This window comes from Dromiciops gliroides, chromosome 2, assembly GCF_019393635.1.
Source record: "Dromiciops gliroides isolate mDroGli1 chromosome 2, mDroGli1.pri, whole genome shotgun sequence".
In the NCBI taxonomy this organism is placed as follows: domain Eukaryota; kingdom Metazoa; phylum Chordata; class Mammalia; order Microbiotheria; family Microbiotheriidae; genus Dromiciops; species Dromiciops gliroides.
In genome coordinates, this window is record NC_057862.1 from 533,519,824 (window position 1) to 533,540,277 (window position 20,454).

The 20,454-nt window shown below is 37.5% G+C and overlaps 1 protein-coding gene across 3 annotated transcripts in view; it reads right to left on the minus strand.

The window, feature by feature from the left end:
- Positions 1-20,454, minus strand: part of ZMAT4 (zinc finger matrin-type 4) — a 729,909-nt gene that overhangs the window by 591,031 nt on the left and 118,424 nt on the right. For all 3 annotated transcript variants that reach the window (XM_043989058.1, XM_043989056.1, XM_043989057.1), the window contains one exon: positions 18,574-18,679. In XM_043989058.1, coding sequence (XP_043844993.1) covers positions 18,574-18,675 — 102 coding nt within the window. In that variant the 5' untranslated portion in view covers positions 18,676-18,679. The remainder of the gene's footprint in view (positions 1-18,573; positions 18,680-20,454) is intronic.

Below are 20,454 nucleotides of genomic sequence, written 5' to 3' on the forward strand. Positions count from 1 at the left end.
AAGTTTCTCTGATAAAGGTCTCATATTCAAGTTGCATAAAGGATCAAACTAGGACCAGTGGATAGAAATTACAAGGAGGAAGATTTGGGAATTCATATAGGCAAAAATTCCCTAATAGCCTTCCAAAATATCATAGACCTCTTTGAAGGATAGTGATTTTTCCTATCCTTGAATGAGTTCAAATCCTGACAGATTCTATCTCTGTGTTACCCTGGGCAAATCACTTTACAGAATCTGTCTCAGTTTCCTCAAATGTGCATTGAGGATAATAGTGCAACCTCCTAGGGTTATGTGAAAATCAAATGAGATATTTGTAAAAGACTTAAAACAATGTCTGGCACATAAATGCTTATTTCCTTCTTCCCTTCCTTTCTTCCTACCTCCTGGTTGAGTTCCCTATTTCTGGTCTCTCCCCTCTTCAATCATCCACCTAATGCCCAAATGTTATATTCCTAAATACATGTCTGAATATGCCAATTTTCTATCTAAAACTTCTTTTTCTTTTCTTTCCTTCCTTCCTTATCTCCTTTTTCTTTATTATTTCCCTCCTTTCTCCCTTCTTTCCTTCTTTTCATGCTGCCTCTCAAGTATTACATAGGGTGAAACTCTGAGCAGACAACCAATAGTAAGCCTAGAAGATTGGGCTGTCACACAGCAACAACATTATAAAGAAGCACCATTGTAGTACTTTTCTCTTATGGCTATTTTCAGTTTTAAGAATTCTATACTGAGAGGAGGATATTTTGTGAACACCTAAAACAATAAAGCTTTCAGTAAGAAAAGAGTTATAGCACTTTGCAAAGCAAATGTTGTAATGAAAATGCAGCTTAAAGGTAAATACAAAGAAAAAATAAAGGCCTATTTTGGCTTTTTTATTGCAGGGTTCTAAAGGAGCAGCTTGGAAATAAATGCTAACATCTTCCTAATGGTTGCAAATGTAGTTGTATAGAAGTAGAAGCCCACAGAAACACTAGATTCTCGGAGCTGATAGGAGACTCATGGACCACTTAGTCCAATGTGTGCCTGAGTAGAAACTCAGAATCCTGATCTCAGAAAGAAGTGGGACACCAAGGTCTTCAACTACATATACCTAAATATTTAGTCCAATCTATAACTAAATGGGAAACTGATTTTAAATTATCACCAATAAGACAAGTTGTCATCTGGCCTCATCTGGAAGACGTCCAGTGATGGAGAATTCACTACCTACCAAAGTAGCTCATTTGTTCTACTTTTAATTGAACTTCCAATTGAACATCACAGTATTTGGGGGTGAGGAGACCTCCTAGTTGAGATCCCTGTTTCTGGTCAATCCAACTGCCAAATGTTTGTTCCTAAATATATGTCTGATCATGTCAGTTCTCTACTCAAAAGTCTTTTTGTGTCTCTTAAAGTAAAACAAATTGCACAGTGAGTAGGCAAATAACTAGGTGATCAACATCCTTTCCTGGCCCAGGCAAATCTATAGCCATCTGAGAGAAAAAAAGTTATTTAAGACTCAGATCATGGTAATCATATTATAAAACTCACAAAACAGAATCAAATTTTTGAGGGATGGAGGTGATTTTAAACATGTTTGAAATGGAGTTTCTGAGAAGGATATCTAGCAGTCAGAAACTCAAGCCTAAGAGCCAAGAGAGAGGTAAAAAAATAGAGATTCACATGGCTCAGTTGCACAAATGTGATCATTGAAGCCGTGGGAATGGATGAGATTCCCAAGGGAAAGAGGGTGGGGAGAGAGAAGTCTGAGAATAGAACTTTGGAAAATGCCTGTATTTACAAAGCAGGAAGAGAAAGAAGAATCAGAGATGGAGAGAAATGTTCTTTTTAGGGAAAATTTCCTCCATTAGAAGGATCCCCACAAATAAGCCTTTCCATATAAGTTTGTCCACGACTGGACTAGTTTTCCTTTTTGTGGCACCCTATCACATAGTAATACTGATTTAATGGTTGTTGAATTGAATTGAATGAAGCATGGAAGCAGTGCCTATACTAAGCTTGAGGACAGGCACTGGGTTTTGTTTGTGAGTTTGCTTTTGTCTTTTTATCCTCAGCTCCTAGAACAATGACTTGCACATAGTAGGTGCTTAATAACACTTAGTATATTGAGTTGAATAATGCCAAGATGTCCAAAACGAGGTCAGCAATAGTCTTACTGTCCCTTGCCTTGGTCAGACCATATATTGGCTGTTTTGTTGAGTTCTAAGTGCCACACCTTAGAAAATACAAACTATAAAGAGTCAAGATGAGGACAACCAGATTGCTAAAGAACTGGAGACCATGTCATGTATGGATCAGTTGAAAGAATTGCAGATATGTATGTAGAGAAGAGAACATGGCAGGAAATAATGGCTTTCTTCAAGTATTTGAGGAGCTGCCATGCACAAGAGGGATTTTACTTATTCTGTTTGGTCCCATAGAGAGAACTAGGTGAACTAGGTAGAAATCACATTATGATAGATCTAGGTATAATGTAAGGAAAAAGAGAAAACTTCTAAACAATTAGATTTTTTACTGCAAAAATATAATCAGCCTTGACCACCAAGAAGAGAGGAGAAAGTGCACTTCACTTCTTTGCAAATAAGGGAACTATGTGTATGGAATGTTGCTTATATTGTCAGTTGTAGTCAATGTATTGACTAGTTTTACTAAAATGCTTTTTGAATTTTGTTTTGCTTTGTTTTAATAAATGAAGTTCTAGAAAGAAGAGAGGGAAGGAATATATTTGGAAATGAAAAGAGGTAAAGATAAAAGAAAGGGGCAACTAGGTAGTGCAAAAGATAAAGTGTTGGGCCTGGAGTCAGGGAAACTCATATTCCTAAATTCAAATCTGGCTTCAGATACTTACCAGTCAAGTGACCCTAGACAAGTCATTTAATCCTGTATGCCTCAGAAGGAAATGGCAAACCACTCCAGTATCTTTGCCAAAAAAAACCCATAATGGGGTCATGAAGAGTCAAATATGACTGAAAATGACTAAACAATAACAACAAAAAAGATGAAAGATATATTTATACATTTATTACATATAAATATATGTATATATCATATATATATTTATATAAAAATTATGTGATACAAAAGTAAAATGTGCCATTTCAAGTGGTAGTAGATTCCCCTTCATTTACAGGGCAATGGGGGTTAAGTGACTTGCCCAGAGTCACATAGCTAATAAGTGACAAGTTTCTGAGGCCAGATTTGAATTCAGGTACTCCTGAATCCAAGGCCAGTGCTTTATCCACTGTGCCACCTAGCTGCCCCCAAAGACCCTTTTTAAGGGTATTGCAATAGGAGATTTCTATTCAGGGACAGGAAGAAATTTATGACCTCTGACATCCTTTCTAATTTTGTGATGCTATGATTCTCTGCTTCACTAAGAATGGGAGATGTAAAACTAAGTTTGCAATTTACCATGTAGTTGTAATTTCCACCATTCCACATAAAATACCTTGAAGGGTTGGAAAAATACCATAAATACTAGCTGTGGAAAAACCTTCAGACCAAGTATATTCATGAGCACTCACAATATTCTTCAGCACTGATTATCAAATGCTAGATTCTCTAGGCCAGACTTGTGACCAGAATGTCTCACTCCATTCTCCCAAAATAAGTGTTGTGCTCCCAAATGAACCAAGGAATATGCTTAAAAGAAGAGTGAAAATGTTTTAGATGGCCTCCAGATTCCATTTTTAAAACTATGAATCAGATATAGCATCTTAGGAGAATATGGCCTAAGAACATTCCATATGGAAGAGAAATGTAGGACAAAGAACTCAATATTTTGAAATTTTATGCTTGCCAAGGTATGGTGGGAGGTGGGGGGAGGAAAGCACGGAGGAAAACGCTGGGCTGAGAACTCTTGAGCGAAAATTCTCCATGAAATCAGTGGTTCCAGTTGTACCTAAACCCGATCATCTTGGAGTGACATTTTAACACACACATAGAATCTTTGGGAAAATCATCCTGTCTCACAAGGGTCTACTGAAGAAAAGGTTCTGCTGGTTAAACCAATAACAGCAACAATAACAAGAGCCAGGGAAATAGGCCTTTAGTCTACCCTGAACTGACCCAGGGCTATCCCATTTACATCCATGACAGAAAATGTTTAAGGAAAGCAGTAATATCAAGTACCCAGTTCCTTTCAAGAAGCAGAGATACCTCATTGCAATCTAATAAAATGAATTATGAAACCATATCATAAATGTTATAAGACCTCCTTAGTGAAATCTATAGCTATTGTCTAAGAATACACATTGAATTAACAAAGTGGTTGAAAAAATTCATGTTGCTTATGCTTTGTATCATATATAGTCCACTTAGTTATAACATATAAATATTTAGTTTTATTAACACATGTATATGGATAATATATATATATATTATATATATATTATCCATATACATGTATATACATGTAACTATACATGTATATATATATATATACATGTATAGTTACATCTTTGACAGGCACTGAAAACAGATAATGAACAGAACCTAGAACTGAAACATGAGTAGGAGGAAGACCTGAGCAGAGATTGCAATTGGAAAACTACAGTTTTTTCCAAAGATTTCAAAATGTTTTCTTCTAGAAAAGCCAACCTCTTTAATATAAATACATGCTATAGAGTTCAAAAGCATGGAGCGCCAAACTCTCAAGAGAATTATTAATAACCTAGTTACCAAAAATGGGCTATTATAAATAACCCAAAGAACAAGGTTCACATGCACGACTGGCATAAGCAGATTGTAGCATGTTATCAATTATGAATTCTATGCAAGAAGTGACATAAACAAACATTATCAGGGAGATATATAGAAAATGAAGTGCACCAGTCATGTGTCATGAATGAAACACAACAGATAGGCTTTTGAAGGTATGGTGGTACCTCTAGATACTAAGGGAAAAGACTCCAAGGCATTGGAAAGATGTGCTATGAAGGCTATATGGGAAAACATGGATAAGAAAGCCTGGGTAGGAATCAATGTACCTCTGAGATGGAGACTCCACACCTATGAAAACAACACCCACCAAAATATTATTCCAAACAACAAGAATCTATCATATCATTCTGATGGCAGAGATAGCAACAAAAACAAAAAATGGAAAGGAAGCTCATTTGCCCTAACAAAGACACTAACCAAGGACAATTCGTGTATGTTGTCCAAAACTTGCCCTCAAGGGGGGCAGCTAGGTGGTGCAGTGGATAAAGCACTAGCTCTGGATTCAGGAGGACTTGAGTTCACATTTGGCCTCAGACACTTGACACTAGCTTGTGATCCTGGGCAAATCACTTAACCCTCATTTCCCACCCCCTAAAAAAACCACCAAAAAAACCCTCACCCTTGTTCTCAATATTTTACCAGTCAAAACTTGCCCTCAATGTTTTAGCAGTCATAGTTTTAAAATTGAGTAATCCTTTGTTAGCTCCTGAAGCTATGCTTGATAGTATTCTCATACTCATCCTTTAATAAATGTTTAAAATCTCTCTTTTTAAAACATTTGGTCTGAATTGCCTGAAACGGCAACATCTGGATTGGATCTTTGCAGAAGGGATGGCTCATAAGTGGCACAAACTGAAATGAACTCAGTTTATTCCTGGGCATATTCAAACAGTCCTTTCACCAGTTGACGAGATCTAGGGCTGTGTTGGAAAGCAAAGACTTTTCAATTCACTGTTATTCAATAAGCCCTTATTGTGTTTTAGGCACTATGATCAGCACTGGGATATACAGAGAGAAAAAAAAAAACAATCCCTGACCTCAAAGAACCCCCATATACTGGGAAAGGAGATAAAATATATGCACAGTTTAATAAACATAAGGTAATTGAAGGAGGCAAAGGGCATTTTTCCAACTGTGGGGACTCACAAAAGGCTTCTAGTGGGCTATGTTATCTGTTGGCCTTGAAGGAAGCTAGGGATTCTAAGAGGCAAGTGCATGGCAGTTCTGGGGGAAACAGTCTGTGCAAAGGTCTGCAGATAGCAAATGGAAAGCCACGCTTGGGGTCTATCTCATAGGGGAAAAAATAATGTTTTAATGAGTCACTGATGGCTTCTAACTAGGCTGATGATAGAGAAGTTACCCCCATATGATTTATTTCTGTACTTAGATATGGGAACAAAACACAATATGTCCAGATGGAAGACTTGGATGTTAGGAATATGTATATGTATGCATGTGTGTGTTTTCAAGTTAGCCCCAAAAATACAGAACTAAGAGATAGCTTTGTACCCTGGGCCACATCACTAATTGGATAAGCACTTATTAAGTGCCTACTATATCCCAAGAACTAACAAATAGCTGAGTATATGGAAACTTAACAGGAACAGTCTCTGTCCTGGAGGAGAGCTATTGGAGAAAACGAAATGCATTGATATAATATCAAATAAATACAAAGTAACAATGGGAAAGGGAAGGTAAATGGCAACTCAATACTTAATAAGCACAGATTATGACACATTCCAGTTTATCCTGGTTTTAGGCAGGTATCAGCCTTCTAAAACCCCGAGGAAGTCAAATGGTTGCCAATGACCATGAAGCCCTATCAGTGGTCAATGTGTCTTCAACATTTGGTACTTTATCTTTCTATCCACTCTCAGGACTCTTAATTTGCTAGTTCTACCTCTTTCTGCTCCCAGATCCAGGATGAGTTCTATGAGACAGCTAGGTGGCACAGTAGATAGAGCACTGGGCCTGGAATCAGGAAGACCTGAGTTCAAATCTGGCCTCAGACACTTACTAGCTCTGTGACCTTGGATAAGTCAGTTAACCTTTATTTGCCTGTTTCTTCATCTGTAAAATGGGAATAATAATAGCACCTAACTCCCAGGGTTCTCATAAGGATTTAATAAGGTAATTTTTGTAAAGCACTTGACATAGGGTCTGGCACATAGTAGGAGCTTTAAAAATATTTGTTTGCTTCCTTCTTTCCTACAGAGCTGACCTAGCACAATGCACTGTCCCTGAAGCTAGATGAACTGGGTTCAAATGCTCTTTCTGATACTCTTCTATATGTGGCCCCAAACAAGTCAATTCATCTCCTAGGGCTTTAGTTTACTCATCTATAAAATGAGAGAGAGGGACTAGCTGACTTGTAAGATTCCTACAAATGCTAGATCACAGGTTCTTAATCTTTCTGAGCCATGGATCCTCTCAGGAATCTGAAACTATATGATTATTATATTTTTAAGTAATTGAAGATAATGCAAAATCTCAATTAGAAGTTAGTGAAAATAAAGATTTTATTTTTCCCCCATTCAAGTTCATGGAACCCTTAAAATCTATCCATGAATCCTTTTGAGGTTTATAGACCCAATATTAAGAACCCTTGGCCAAGATCTATGTTCTGATAAGCAAACCACTTTGCTCTTAAACACTCAGAGTTACCTGAACCCTAATTCTCAATCAGTGTACTTTTTACCCTACCCACAGAAATTGGGCACACTGGCATATTAAAAGCCTTCCCTCGATTCACACAGCCTGCCTTAATATTTTCCTCATACAACTACCATAAATCAAAACCTATGTATTTTATTATATTGATCAATCTGGGCTACCCATCAATCTACAGTGATCCTGGAGGAGACACATTTGGCTACCTGCTCTAAGCTATGGCTTGCAGGGACACAGAAACATGACTTAATGCAATACCCACAACTCTAATCCATTTATAAAGAATCTCTCAGCTTGTACTTTCTCTCAGGAAATTGGGGGTAGAAAAAGAAAGGAAGCGAGGAAAAAGAAGATTGAAAAGAAAGGAGGGGGCAATCTCTTGGGGGTTAGACAAAGGAAAGATAACTCATGAGAGCAAGAAAATAACCAAATGTCAGTCATCAAAGGTTTGGGGACCTATTTTTCACATTTCTGTGCCTGCCTATTGAAAGCTGAGATTGGGTTCTCCTCCCAATAAAGGCTAGAATAGAGCCCCTGTCAATTGTTCCTTTATATTAAGCAAAAGCTACAGAAGGTCAGTACTCTTTTCTAGGCCAGTCAAAACAGCTGAAGCAAGAAAATTAGGTTTTTGGAAGCCTCCCTGGGCCAATGTGCCTATCACTAAATGGATGGAGGTATGATGATAGTTTTCACAGTCTCAGGTACTGAGTTACGCTGATGCATTTTTTTTTCCATTCCCAAACTGTGGCCAGTGAAGCCAGACTCATGGGTAATGTTGTTACTTCAAAATTTCATTCTCTAAGTTCTTTTGCCACAAAATCTTTTTCATAGACATCTGGATAGTTTCCCAACATTGTTAAGAACCTTCTTTATCTCTTACTACAAAAAAATGTCACCTCCAATTTTAAAGCACTTTCCTAATTGTCAGTTATCCTTGAGCTCAAAGGTATGCTTACAGTATAATGCCACTCCCCAATGCTTTCTACCCTTCTCTATAGGATCAATATCTAAAAATCAATAAAACAAATATCCATTTATTCAGCACCCTACTGTAAACCTATGACTATGTTAGAGACCATGGGGAGATATGAAGACACATAAAATCGTGTTCCTTACATTAGTAGAGGGAAAAGAAATAATTTATATATATAGATAGATAGATATGATGTATTTATATATGTATGTGTGTCTTATCTCTGTGTATATTTATATATACATATATGCACATATATATTATAGGTGTGTGTATAAAATACAAAGGCAGAAAACTCAGTGCAATATAGGAGAATAATATGCCATAAGACAATGAACATGAGGAATTCAAAGAAACATGGAAAGATTTATATGCAATGATACAGAGTGAAAAAAAAAGGCAGAACCAAGAAAACAATATACCCAATGACCACCATAATGTAAATGAAATTAACACTAAAAGACATTCAAATTCAGTTTAAATGCGATGACTGAACAAGGACCCATGAAAAACACATTTGCCTTCTCTCTAAAGAGAGATTGTCAACCACAAGTGTGCAATGCTGCACAAGCTGTCAGATGTCATTGCAGTAGTGCTTTGTTTTGTTTAATTGTCTTTCTTTGTTCCTAGGAAGAGTTCACAGGGAAGGCATGGTAGTTATGGGGAAGTGACAATGGTGTAAAAACTAAAAGTATCAATAAAACCAAGGAAAGGGAAAAGAAAGGGAGGGGAAAAGAGGGGGAGAATGGAGAGAAGAGGACAGGGGAGGAAAGGAGTAGGAAGGAGAGCGGAGGGGAGGAGAAAGGAGGGCAGGGGAGGAAAGGAAAAGAGAGCAGAATGAAGAAAAAGAGAAAAAGGAAAAGAAAAAGAAGTGAACTTAAGGTCAGGAAACATGAATTCAAATCCAAGCTTTAGCCTATATGAACTGTGTGACCGTGAGCAAGTTGCCTAACTTCTCTGAACCTCAGTTTCTTCTTCCATAAAATAGTGGTAGTGATACTTAACACTGTATAGCAACGTTGTTGATAAACATTATTGGATAAACCTTAACATGTTATATTAATTTTACTCTTCTCTCCACTCATACAGCCATTAACCGTGGTATTTCAAGTCCTTATCACCTTTCCTGGACTATTGCAAGAGGCTTCTAGTTGGTCTCTCCCCTCTCCAATTCATCTTCCACTCATCTCCAAAGGTGAATTTTCAAAATTATGGGTCTTTCTATATGTATCTCCTGCTTGGGAATCAAATATATACCTCTCTGTTTACCATTTTAAGCTCTTTCTAACCTAGCCCCTTTCCTGTTTTTCCTGTTTTCTTCTACCTTACCTTACCCTCCTCCATGCAATCTTATGATCCAGGTACACTGGCCTAATTTCAGTTCCTAGAATATGTCATTCCATCTCTCATCTCCATGCCTTTGCCATATCTGTCATCTCTGCCTGGAATACCCTGCTCCTTGGAATACTCTTAATTGCCCTGTCTTCCTTCAAGACTCAGCTCGAATCTCACCTTCTACAAAAGAACTTTCCCAATCCCCACCAGACACTAGTACCTTCCATTATCAGATTGCCTTCCATCTACTCATTATATATTTTGCATGTACTTAGTTTATTTTCATGTTGTTTTCCCCAACTAGAATGTCTTCTTCTTGAAGGAAGGGATCATTTTTGGTTTGGGTTTTGTTTCACTTTTTTGAAGGGTTTTGTATATCTAGCACTTAGCACAGTACCGAGAATATTGTCTTTGTTGTTTTTCAATCGTTTAGTCATGTTGGGTCTTTCTGACTTCATAGACCATACAGTACATGGAGTTTTCTTGGCATAGATACTGCCATTTCCTTCCCTAGTGGATTTAGGCAAACAGAGATTAAGTGACTTGCCCAAGGTCACACAGATAGGCAGTATCTGAAACCAGATTTAAACTCAGGTCTTCTTGACTCGAGGCCCAGTGCTCTATCCACTGAACTACCTAGTAAGTGCTTAATAAATGCTTGTTGAATGATAAACTGAGTTATGATAATATGATAACTTTTAAAAGAGTGGTATGGACAGCATACTATAGATAGAAGAGAAATGGGCTAGGAATCAGTGTCAGATCTGTACTAGAGCTAAGGCTCTCTAACTAGCTTCATCACCTTGAACAAGTTGATGTCTCTGGGACTAAGTTTTGTCATCTGTAAATGAGGAGGTTGGAGTAGATGATATTATGTGTCTTCCAACTTTAACAATCCACGAATCTATGGCCTATTATTCATAGGACAAAAATTTCATTCTGAGTTGATGTAACCACAGAAGTGGAATGGATAGGACAAGTAGGCTGTGTCTTGAAAGATAGGTAGCATTTGGAAAGACCAAGAAATGGAGAGCAAAGTATTCCAGGATTGGTAATAAAACATGAACAATCAACCAATCAATAAATATTTATATCCACTGAGAAATTGTCAACTTCAGTCTTCACCAATTGTTCTTCTTCAGGAATCCGATAGCATGTATGTCCTCTGCCATTTGTTTTTTATATTTAATTATATGTAACTATATTGCTATATAATTGTTTCAAGTGTGTAGGTGTTGCCTTCACTTATAATTTGTTTTCTGTGTGACAATGCACACAATCATGGACATATAGTAGGAAAACAGTGTATGTTTGGTTTTGTTTTGTTCAAGTGAACATTGGAGAAAGAATGTTGTTTTCATTTTTTTGTGAAAAGCAATTTGGAATTATGCAAAGAAAATGATATGTGCAAATTCTTGAATATAGAAATTCTCCCCTAGACATATACCCTGAGGAGATTGATGGCAAGAGAAGGCCACATATACAAGTAGGTCCTAATTAGTGTAAGTAACAAATCCTAAAAAGTGGAGACATGATTTAAATTCACACTGCCCGTTGCTATTGGGCTGGAACCAATTATGATATTTCATATAATTACAGTTTTGAATATATGTGGCCACTTCATGGGATTCATTATTTGAACTAATCAGCTTCCATCAAAATATTTATCACAGTACTTTAGGTGGCAGCAAAGAACTGGTAACAAAGTGGATGCCCATCAATTAAGGAAAGGCTAAACAAACTGTGGTATGTGAACATAAGGAAATATTACTGTATGTAAGAAACAATAAATATTAATAGACAAGCATGGGAAGACTGATGTGACCTGGCTCAAGGTGAAATAAACAAAACCAGAAAAGCAATACACAATGAATACATTAATGTGAATGGCAAGAATTACAACCAAACAATTGAAATCAAATGTTGGAAAATTGTAATAACCAAGTTTGGCCCTAAAAAAAGAGAAAACATTTTCCCTCCACTTCTTTGCAGAGGGGGTACAATAGCTATGGAATACTACATATCCCTCATTAAGTTTGACGCTTTTTGAGGGCAAGACTGTTCTTCCTCTTTTTGTTTGCTCAGTGCTTAATACAGAGCTCAGCACATTGTAGGCACTTAATGAATATTTAGCGCATTTAATATTAAAATAAGCTTAAATATTAAATAGGTTAAAATTAAATATTAAAATAGATTTTGATAGGCTGTTTAATGTTGTTGAACTGCCCCCCCACCCGCCCCTATTTTATTCTTAGCTATCTGGGTTGGCTATTTGGGAAGGGTATGAAGAAAAATATATTGGGAATTGTAGGTGAAGTAAAACAAAAGATGAATTATACATATATATGTGTGTGTGTGTGTACATATATATGTATGTATATACATACACATATACATATACATATACATATACATATGCATATGCATATACATATACACATACATATATTTGGTGGGGTGATGAGGGTTAAGTGACTTGCCCTGGGTCACACAGCTAGTGTCAAGTGTCTGAAGTTGAATTTGAACTCAGGTCCTCCTGAATCCAGGGCTGGTGCTTTATCCATTAAAACTATATTTTTTAAAAGAAAAAGATTTATTCTTTCTCTAGAAGCTTTTCAATTTGATGTCTATGTCCACATAATGCCAAAACAAACAAATATGCAAAACATCCTTGATTTTGCAGTTTGGAAAACTCCCAGTATGGGAACTGGCTCTACCAATACAGATCAGAACCTATTTTGGACTTGGTAAAACAAAAAAAAAGTCATAGGAAGCTGCCTGTGACCCATAGAAGTTAGAAGACTCGCCACAGATTAGATAGCTAATAAAGGTCAAAAGAAAGGTTTGAATTGAGGTCTTCTTCACCAAAGCCTATCATGCTACCCACTATACCAGAACATCCTGCCTCTATAATGCCAAAATAAGAAAAAAAAGTTAAGCAGCTAAATTTTTAAAATAAAAATTGGGGCAGCTAGATGGAGCAGTGGATAAAGCACCGGCCCTGGATTCAGGAGGACCTGAGTTCAAAGCCAGCCTCAGATACTTCACACTAGCTGTGTGACCCTGGTCAAGTCACTTAACCCCAATTGCCTCACCAAAAAAAAATAAAATAAAATAAAATAAAATAAAAATGAATAATGAAAATGAATAAAACATTTAAATTTTAAATAAAAATTATTTTTAAAATTAATCAAAAAGAAAATTAGAAAAAAGAAGTTAATCAGCAAACGAGTTTCTGGATCCATACAATACCAAGTACTAAAAAGCCAATTTGAGTTTTCCCGCCAATGGACTGAGTGGTTGTTTGGATGCCATGTAGACATAGCTTATGTTCACAGCTCTACTGGGGAAAAGAGTGGTTTGTTTGGTCTGGTTGAGTTTTGAGGTGAGACAGAATGTGACACTATCTCATTGACAGAGGTACTTAAGCTCTGCCTAGAGCTCCTCTGTGGAATATCATTCAGCTGTTCTCATCCGTGTTTAATGGGAAATTATGTAATGTTTGGATGATTTGCAGCAATGTTGATTGCAGAGCTTACATGCTTCTAATGATATAACTATTGCCATTGTTTCTATTTCCTCTACCTGTTCTGTACTCTGATCCATCTAATAAACACAAATACATTTTCCACATAATTCTCTCCTCCTCAGTAAGGGTGCAAAGCAAAAACTGTATCACCTGAAGATAGAGGACAATCCAATCCAAAAGCATTTATTAAGGATCTAACATATCAATCAGTCAATGAGCCTTTACTAAGTGTGTTCTATTTATGATGTTGAGGATACAAAGAAGAAGAAAAACATGCTCTTTCCTCAAGGAGCTCACATAATAATGGGGGATACAACACAAATATGTACAAGTCTACATGGAATATATACAAAATGAATTTTTAAAAAAAAGTTACCGGGAGCTAGTTAAAGGGGAGGTTGGGAAGGGTGGGAAACCATGTAAGGCTTCATGAAGAAGGTTGAAACTTGAGTTAAGTTCAGAAAACAAAGGATTCCTGGAGGTGGAGGTGAAGAGAGTACATTTCAGGCATGGAAGCTAGACAACATAAAAACACAGTGATAGGAAATAGAGCATTGTGAGTGCAAAACAACAAATAGGCCCAGATGATTGGGATGTAGAGATTGAGGTAGGAAGTGAAGTCTAAGAAGATTAATTAGGAAAACAGGAGCCAGGTTGTAAAGAATTTTACATATCAAATAGAGGAGTTTATATCTAATGATTAAAATAATGGGTAGATGGTACAGTGGATAAAGTACCAGCCATGTATTCAGGAGGACCTGAGTTCAAATCCAGCCTCAGAGACATGACACTTACTAGCTGTGCGACCGTGGGCAAGTCACTTAACCATCATTGCCCCACAAAAAACAAACCAACATACAGACAGACAGATAGACAGGTAAGTAAGTAAATAAATAAATAGATAGATGAATGAATGAATGAGTAAATAAATAAATGTAATGGGGAGCCACTGGAGTTTGTCAATTATGGGGACATAATTAAACTTGCACTTTAGCAAAATATCTTTGTCAGCTGTGTGAAGGATGGAAAGTTATCACAAGAAGGTGGATGAGAGGTGATGAAGATATGAAAAATGGTAAGGGCTTTGTAAGTAAAGTGGAGGGGCAGCTAGGTGGCACAGTGGATAGAGCACCAGCCCTGGAGTCAGGAGGACCTGAGTTCAAATCCGGCCTCAGACACTTAACAATTACTAGCTGTGTGACCCTGGGCAAGTCACTTAAACCCAAGTGCCTCATCAAAATAAATAAATAAATGAACAAATAAATAAATAAAGTGGAAAGACCTAGGCAAGTGATATTGCAGAAATAGAAATGATCAGATTTGGAAAATGTTGAGTATATGGGGTGAAGGAGAGCAAGGGATAAGAATATCCCCTAGAAGTTAGAGATTTAAAATCCAACCAGTCAAAACTAAACCAAAAAACATGGTTCCTGCTCTCCAGTTTACAATGGCTGAAGTCTAAAGGTGATCAGTAGCACAGGGGACTGTAAACTGTGCCTCAGGAAGATCAGTTGAAGAATCTAAAGGATGCTTAGCCTGAGGAAGAGAAGGCTTAGGGGATACATGGTAGCTGCCTTTTAAGTATTTGAATGGCTCTCATGTAAAAGAGGGATTGGTCTTAAGCTGCCTGGCTGCACAGGATTTAACCAGGAACAATGGGTGGTACTTGCAGATAGAAGCAAAATCTACCAACAATTGGAGTTCAAAATTGGAATGAGCTTTCTTGGGATGTAATGTGTTCCCCTCCCTGGAGGTTCTCAAATATATTCCAGATAATTATACACCAAGGATGTTGCTGAGGGGATGTCTGCTCATATATGGTTTGGATTAGGTAACTTCTCAGACCCTTCAAAATCTGAGGTTCTGCAATTCCGTAATTGGATCTCTTCAAACAGTTTTTCCCCCTTAGTTGTCATCAAATCACAGACATGACTTGGCAAGTTCACATAGCAACAACAAAAGAAACAGTGTACAGGGTCACAAGCATACCATTTAAATGTGGCTTAGGTGAGATAGCACAATACACCCCACAATAACACACTTCTTTATTTAAATCCTACTGGTCTTCTTTTAGAGCCTGCTTTTTTTGTTTTTGTTTCCTTTCCCTAACACTTTGTTGCCAAGTAACAAAAAAAAAAAAAAAGGTGTCTGCCATTTTTTTTCTCCCCCACAAATGTTCGTCTTACAAGAAATTTGTGGAATCATCATTTGAAGAGTAATTTTTTTGCCTTCATCAAAAATATTGACTCTGGCAAGCCACGGCAAAGATTGTCACATCAGGCATTTGTCAGACTTAACAGGCAACACGAAAGTTGCTGGCTCACTCGCCAATCAAAAATAACTCCCGAGCTGTTACACTTGGGATCTCATGTTTCCACTGATAGGAATTCTTTGGAAAACAAAAGGGATTCAGTCTGGACCAACCCTCATCAAAATTCAAAGCAAGTCATGTCTCTGTCATAAGAGCCCCCTTGTCTCCCTGTTTAGTGTCTTTTCTACCACACTACCTATAACATCTTTTTTTTTTTTTTTGGTACAACCCTTCCTAAGCCATGAAATACCCTCACACTTTTTCCCACCATCCCTTGTACATAGCCAAACTTCTGATGTCACTCTGATGATGATCATTATAGCTCTAGAGCTTGAAGAAAATTCAGGGACCAACTAGTCCAACTTTCTCACTTGACCGATATCCTTAACTGAGGACCAGGGAGAATAAGTGACTTGCCCCAAATCATGTAGTAGATAAGTATAAAGAGGACTTGAACCCAAGTCCCTTGACTAGCACAAATATTTTCCACTATACCAAATTTCCTCCTGAGAGCAGTCTAATCGTATTTCTATGGGATCAAAGAACTTTATATTGGATTTTTAAATGGGAAGGGACCGAAAAGATAATTGATTCCAGGGGTAGTTAGGTGGCACAGTGGATAAAACACCAGTCCTGGATTCAGGAAGACCTGAGTTCAAATCCAGCCTCAGATACTTGATACTTACTAGCTGTGTGACCCTGGGCAAGTCACTTAACCCCTGTTTCCCACCCCGCAAAAAAAAAAAACAAAAAAAACCCCACAACACATTGATTCTAACCCTTTCCATGTGAAGAAGTTGAGTCCCAAAGAAGGGGAAGGAGGCACTGTGTTAAGTGCTTTATAAATATTATCTCATTTGAGCCTCATACCAACCATGGAAGGTATGTACTTTATCATGATCCACATTTTACAGGTAAGGAAATTCAAATAAACAGAGGTTAAGTGACTTGCCCAGGGTCATACAATTAGGACGTATCTGAAACTGGATTTGAACTCAGGTCTTCCTAAGTATTTAGTGAAAAAATGCATTCTGGGGGCAGCTAGGTGGTGCAGTGGATAAAGCACTGGCCCTGGATTCAGGAGGACCTGAGTTCAAATCTGTCCTCAGACACCTGACACTAGCTGTGTGACCCTGGGCAAGTCACATAACCTTCATTGCCCACCCAAAAAATGCATTCTTCAAACACTAATTCCTCATTTTTTTGTAACATGAACATGTGTTAGGGGAAAAAAGATGGCACAAGACTTTTCTTTTTGGTTACTTGGCAACCAACTGCCCCAGCAGTTTACCCACTGCCTCTAGAATTGATTTCCCATAATCACATAAGTAGTAAACAGAAGCTATTGGAAGTATCCAGAGAATGAAGAGAAGGAATAAGGAGAAGAAATAAATAATAATAATAAAACTCAGATTACTCATTCCTGATTGTCTTCCTATCTGTCCAGTCTTCCTATCTGTCCATTACCTCTTACATGCCTTTTCTGGTTCTTCATCTATGTCACATCCATAAATGGTGAATTTCCTCCAAGTTTCTTTCCTGCCCCATCCACCCCACCACCTCTCTTTTTTAATACACTCCCTTATTTGGTCATCTCATCAGCATTGATGAGTTCAGTGCTCATTTCTATGCAGAGAAATTCCAGATGTGTATATCTGGTCCTAGTTTCTCTGCAGAGCTATCTATAGTCATATATCTACAACTTCCTCTTACACATATCAAACTGGATGTCCCATAAAAATTTCAAACTCAGTATCTCCAAAAACAACACTCATTTTTTTCTTCCCAGTCCCATCCCTTTTTCAAGATGTCCTGTTACTGTCAAAGGCTCCATCCTCCCAGTCAAACAGATTCTCAAACTCTGTTATCTTAAGTTCCTCACATTCACTCCACATATCCAATCATCATTAAATCTTTTTTCTACTTTCATTACATCTTTTATATATTCCCTCATGTCTTCATTTACATAGCTACCACCATAGTCTAGGGTCTTATTGCCTCTCTCCTGGACATTTTCAATAGCTTTCTGCATGGTATCTTTGCCTCAAGTCTCTCTCCACCCCAATCCATCCTCTATTTAGCTGCTAGGCTAATTGTTTTAAAATATAAGTCCAACAATGTCACTCCACTTCTAAATGAGTTCTGGTGACTCCAAGAGCAAATATATACTCCTCTGTTCTGCATTTAAAATCCTTCATGACCTAACCCCTTCCTACCTTTTCTGTCTTCTATACTTGCTCTCTGCATCTTTGACCCAACTAGACTGGCATACTCAAAAATGTCACTCAAAAACGCCATTCCATTTCACTTATCTCTATGCCTTTTCACCGGCTATCTCTTATGCCTGGAATTCTCTGTGTTCTCCCTCATTTCTGTCCCATGATTTCCCTGCCTTTCTTCAATACTCAAGTGCGACCTGTTCCAATCCCCAAAACTGCTAATTTCCCAAGATTACCTTCCATCTACCCTGTATATAATCTTACACTTTCCTAGTTATTTATTTCTAATCTCCTCCATCAGAATATGAGCTCCTTGAGAGATGGGCTAGTAAAATGACTTGCTTATGATGACATAGTTAGTATCTTAAGCAGGATTTGAACCCAAATTCCACAGACTTTAAGTCTAACACTCTTCCCACTACACCATGTTATCATGGGTACAAAAGAATCACAGAATCATAGATTTAGAATTAGGAAGAACCTCAAGATTACCTTCTCCAACTCATTCATTTTAGAGAGGAAGACATTGTTGTTATTTTGTTTTGTTTTGTTTTGTTTTTGTTCTTATTTTTTTCTCCTGGCCAAAAAGTTTAAGGCATGAATAAGCAGCAGAGAATATTGTCAGGACAAAGGGCCTTTATTAGTTTTCCTACATCACCTTTGCTCTCAGTTTCCAAATGGACATCCATCATGCATCACTGAAGCCAGACCCATAGTTCAGAAGAGAGCATTCTAAAGACTCTTGCACTTCCCCAGAGCCAACGTAAATATCACTCTTCCAACTTTATGTTGTGAATGAAAAACAAGTACTAACCTCATAATGTGCCACACGCTGAGATTCAGAGATCAACTGAGCACTGCATACCTTGCAGTAACTTTCTGTAAACAAATCTGGGTCCAAGTCGGGGGACTTCATCTGGCTAAAATGAGACCAACAGAAAAAAACAGAAATGAATCTATCTTTCTGATATTACTATAACTCAAGTAAGAATTAATAATTCAAATTTATTAATCATTCAATCAATCAACAAGCATTCATTTAGCACCAACCCTTTGCCAAGAAAGGTGTTAGGTGTAGCATATTCAAACACAAAAATGAAACAGACTCTGACCTCAAAGAGTTTACATTCTAATAAGAGTAATAATTCATGCCTATAGTTCCCAACCTGTGACCTATATAGGCCCTTAGGGGTTCATGAAGCCTTTTTTTTTTTTTTTTTTTGCTGTGGGACAATGAGGGTTAAGTGACTTGCCCAGGGTCACACAGCTAGTATGTGTCAAGTATCTGAGGCCAGATTTGAACTCAGGTCCTCCTGAATCCAGGGATGGTGCTTTATCCACTGCCTAGCTGCCTTAGATCATGAAGACTTTTACAACGGAACTGTGAATCTATAAAATAAGCAAGAGTATCTTCTATAAATAAAATAAAAATGCTACTTTCATTGCTATTTTTCAAACATATATAGATGTTGTCATAATTAATGAAATATAAAATAATTTAGGATAGTTCACAAATTTCTAGTATACAAGTTATCATTATTTTGTCAATGGCTCAATCATATATCATGCAGAGGATTGTGAATTTTCCTTTTTTAACATGGAAAAGATCTTATATTAGAAAAGGTTAGGGAAGTCTAAAATACAATTATAGGTTCATGAATTGAAAGATGGAAAGAACTTCCAAGGTCATCCTGTTCAAACCTTTATTTTAGAGCAGAGGAAACTGAGGCCCAGAAAGGTTAAGTGAATGGCCCAGGTTAACATTGATGATAAGCACCAGCGGTAAAATGTGAAACCTGAACCATATTTCAGTCAAGAAATTGACCATGGTTTCTTTCAACCTTGTTCCTATTCTTCATGGGGGAGGTGGGAAAGGAGAAGGGAATAAGGATTTATACAGTACCTACCATGTGTCAGTCACTATGCAAAGTGCTTTGCAAATATTATATCATAAGATCCTCACAACCATCATGGGAGTCTTATGATCCCCATTTTACAATTGAGGTAACTGAGGCAAACAGATGTTAAATGACTTGTCAAGAGCCACATGTGTGAGGTTAGATTTGAACTCAGGTCTTCCTAAGTCCAAGATTTATTGACTATGCTATCTAACTGCCTTGTTATGGTTCCAAAGTAGGTCATAGGAATTTTTTTTCTCATAAAACACCTAACTGTGTGTTCTGTTCCCATAAGAAACAAGAAGTCTCGATAATTCTTCTGCTCAAGGAAATTGAACTGAAATCTACTGCCTCTAAGCAAAGTAAAATTAAGTCTCTGAGTTCAGTTGCTATACTGAGAGGTTGAAGGCTGAATTAGATCTGCCATTCTTCCTTAATATTGTGTACCATAGTGTGCTAAGAATGTGCAGTGTAGTCATATGTTAACACTGAACTACAAGCATCTCTCTCCCCCTTTCCCTCTTACCTTCCTCTCCTCTTCTCTCTCCCCACTCTCTTCTTTTGCTTCCCTCTATCTTTCTCTCTTCCTCTTCCCCCCTCCCTTCCCCTCCTTCCCTCAGCCTGGTTCTAAAGAGCAAGTCAACATGGCCCCACATTCTTTAAAAAAATTAGTGGACTGCAGACTCTATATGAATCAAGAGTATGCCATTAGAGTCAAGTAAGCTTAGATTTAACACCAAACATATATATATATATAAACAAAATATAAAAAAGGGTTTTAGCCTCACCGGCCTCTG